Source organism: Cynoglossus semilaevis, chromosome 11, assembly GCF_000523025.1.
Source record: "Cynoglossus semilaevis isolate Cse_v1.0 chromosome 11, Cse_v1.0, whole genome shotgun sequence".
Classification (NCBI taxonomy): Eukaryota; Metazoa; Chordata; class Actinopteri; order Pleuronectiformes; family Cynoglossidae; genus Cynoglossus; species Cynoglossus semilaevis.
In genome coordinates, this window is record NC_024317.1 from 2,174,218 (window position 1) to 2,177,709 (window position 3,492).

At 43.0% G+C, this 3,492-nt stretch overlaps 1 protein-coding gene across 1 annotated transcript in view; it reads right to left on the minus strand.

Moving 5' to 3' along the window:
* Positions 1–2,253: 2,253 nt before the first annotated feature.
* LOC103385797 (aminoacylase-1A) overlaps positions 2,254–3,492 on the minus strand; it is a 6,493-nt gene continuing 5,254 nt past the window's right edge. Inside the window, 2 exon segments of the mRNA XM_008319784.3 lie at positions 2,254–3,009; positions 3,116–3,176. Coding sequence (XP_008318006.1) covers positions 2,845–3,009; positions 3,116–3,176 — 226 coding nt within the window. The 3' untranslated portion in view covers positions 2,254–2,844.

Here is a 3,492-nt window from a genome sequence, read left to right on the forward strand (position 1 = left end):
CGGCGGGCCACACAAGTCGGCTTGGCGGGCCGCATTTGGCCCCCGGGCCTTGAGTTTGACACGTATGCTTTATACAACACTATATTTCCACTCTTTTCCATACGGTCCATGAGGAGAGAGGATCCATATCCATTATTACATAGAGTGAAATTATATTTCCTGTCCAACATATTCCATACAATCTGCCCGAGTCAGTAATGTTCTGTCCTGTCAACTGATATTCTCTCTTATCTTAGGGGGGAAAAAAACAAAAAAACAACTATCATTTACATGAAACAATGTCAGTGAATTTTATCCGAGTTTCTTTGTGAGCTGTTAAAAACAAACTGAGCTGAGAAATATAAAATCTAACTCTCTACACTGACCTGATCAACCATCAATCAGCTGCTGGTTTCACACGTCTGGACGTCGACGTTCACTGCTGCACCTGAACGGGTTCAACTTGGACCAGAAAAACAAAAAACCAAAACGGGAAAGTGACAAATATAAAACCGTATATTTTCTACAAATATGCAACAGGAAACTCATGACTGAGAAAAAAAAAAGAAAGACCGAGGTCTGAAGCCCCCGGGGCAGTGATGACATTAAAAACAAAGGAGGGTCTGTGACCAACTACACTGCACCACAGAACCGTCACACAAAAACCAGACTGAAGTATCACTGAAACCATTCACTTACCACTACTTACAGACAAAAACATCGATTCATACATTTGTGGATCCCCGCGTTCTTTAAACGTCGTTTGATTTTTATATGCAGACGATCCACTAATTGCGAAGTTTCTGTGGTATCTGCTGGTTTTTACGACACTCCAGAGAAGAGCGCAGCGGGACATGTAGGGACTGCTGGCAGAATCAGGTTAGCTGTCCCCATGTGGGCGCCCCCTGCTGTTGTGTCCTTAAAACGATAATAACAATTTTAACTTTATTGATCCCACATTTGGGAAATTCTGCAGATGTACTTGCAACAGGCTGCCACTTGGAGGCGCCAGGTATGTGGTTCCTCTCAACTCTGTTTGCGAGGCAGGCGTGCTAACCGCTAGCATAGAATTTACAGTGCGAGATGATGCGACAGGAGGCGCCATTAGGGATATTTTTTTTTTTTCCTCTGGGAATTGAACCCAGGACTCTCTGCTTTTAAGGCAGGCGTGCCAACCGCGACAATATGGAATCACAAAATGAAGTATAATTTATGATTTCGCACGTCACTGACCGAGACCTGAATCCTCACCTCACCCGTTCTAAGAACCGACACTAAATCTGGCCCTGACCTTTGACCCGGGGGAGGGAAAGTGAGCGCAGCAGCTGCTGACGGTCATTCATCTTCAGTGAAACCTGTCCAATAATTCCCATCAGCTTCGAGGCCGCGGTGTGAACAGCGAAAGTTGTGTTTTTTACGGTCGGATCAGAAAACTCAACGACGGCGGCGCGTGTTCCTGCAGTCGGGCGTTCGTCGCCCGACAGCTGACTGAACCTCTTCCTGCCCTCTCTGGGAGGAAGGATGTGGCTCTGCTTTTAGTCGTCTCCCTGATGAGGCCACGTGCTAATACTGCTGTCATGTCCTGGGGAGAGAGAAACCTAATTACTGGCTGCTCACTCTTCCTGCCCCCACCCCCCCCCTCCCTCCGGCCCCCCCTGCGCGCACAGACACACACTATTAACTGGATTGAAAATCCAAAGGGAGATGAACTGTAGCCGAGTCCGACCTTTTCCCAGATGTGAACGTTTGTTACGAAACCAAACAGTTTTTTAATTGAACCTCTTTTTTTAAAAGACTTCTTGGTGAAAAAAAAAAAATTCTGATTTCACAATATAATTCAAGTCGTCACGGTAGGGTGTGTGTGTGTGGGGGGGGGCGGGTCTACTGTCTCTTTGAAAAGGGTGAGACAATTATCTCTCTGGAGAGAAAACAGAGATGCGGTAAGTGGTAAATAATAAATGTGTTTATGGGAGAATTGAAGTTTTTTTCTTTTCCTGGGTTTTAAATATTCTAACATGAAAAACCACTAACGCAGCCCATAATAAGAGGCTTCAGCGTCGGCTCTGATTCCAGAATTGTTGATGCACTTTTTTTACTCTGAAGCTGGACTGTGTAGGGAGTGAATATTTCATACCGACTGTCACTGAAGAGTACGTTAAACGATAGTGAAATACAAACCCTCGTTGATGTACGTGTGAAAAGTCAGGAGAAAAAGGAGGAAAGTTCCAGTGAACCATGAACCACGAGTGAAAGAAAAGAGAACAGGACGACGAGTGTAATCAACAAATATATCATGTTCATTTTCTAGTTCTCCAAATAAAATCCAACCATTTCAAAATTAAGACAAACTCATGATTTAATTGTTAAAAGTAGGGATGTCCGATATTAACTTATATATATATCTGATGTGCTAATACTGACGTACAAATTAAGTGATTCCAACACATTAGTTGAAACCCAGTCATTGTGTTATTGTGTTTTCATTATCGGAAGAAAAAAACCACAACGATTCTCACAGATTAAGCTAAAATCAGGTCGATAATGTCGGACATCCGTCGTTAGGAGTTAATAAGCCTTGGTTGGTTTTTCACATTAGGGTTGATGACTCTAATCACACTCACATACACACAAGCACCCGTGCACACACACACACACACACACACGCACAAAACCCTGTTGCATTTCAAGAAAATAAATGCTTTACTCAAGTGAAGCTAACTGTGCTAATATCCTGAGAAACTTGGCTAATACTTACAGTAGCACTAAAGGCTAGGCCATCACGTCGACTGAAAGACCCATATTATTCTTTGGTAATTTCTGCTAATAAATTTCGGAGGGTCACCACCAGAGGTCACGAGAGTTTGTCTAAGGCTGGTCAGCGGCGGCGGGAACGCTGGCCAGAGCAGGAATCAGCCTCTGGTAGATGCCGATGCCCTTCAGGAAGCCCTGCTCGTTCAGGTACTCGTTGTGGTCGTGCAGCAGGATCGGCGTCCGGTTCATGGGTGAGAAGCCGATGGCAGGGATCCCCACCTGGGTACAACGACAAATGACAAACGGCAAAGACAAAGAAATGAACGAAGCGGTGACACGACGATGTGTGACGTTTCCGTTGAACTGGTACTGGTCCAGTACTCACTGCTCGTATGAAGCGACTGTCGGTGGCGGCAGGAAAGATCTCCTTTTCCAGAGTCAATTTCCTACAAAAAAAGAAAATATTGACATTTGGATTGTGCAAGAACACACGCAGCTCTGTACTGACCATCAGCAGCAACGATCACGTTACACACTTCCAAAAAACACACACACACATACATATATTTATATATCTGTGTATATAAACACATATAAACAAAAAATATATATACATATATACTTATATATGTATAGATGCACATACATATATATTCATATATATACACATACATATATATACATATATACATACATATACATATACATATATATACACATACATATATATACATATACACATATATACATACATATACATAT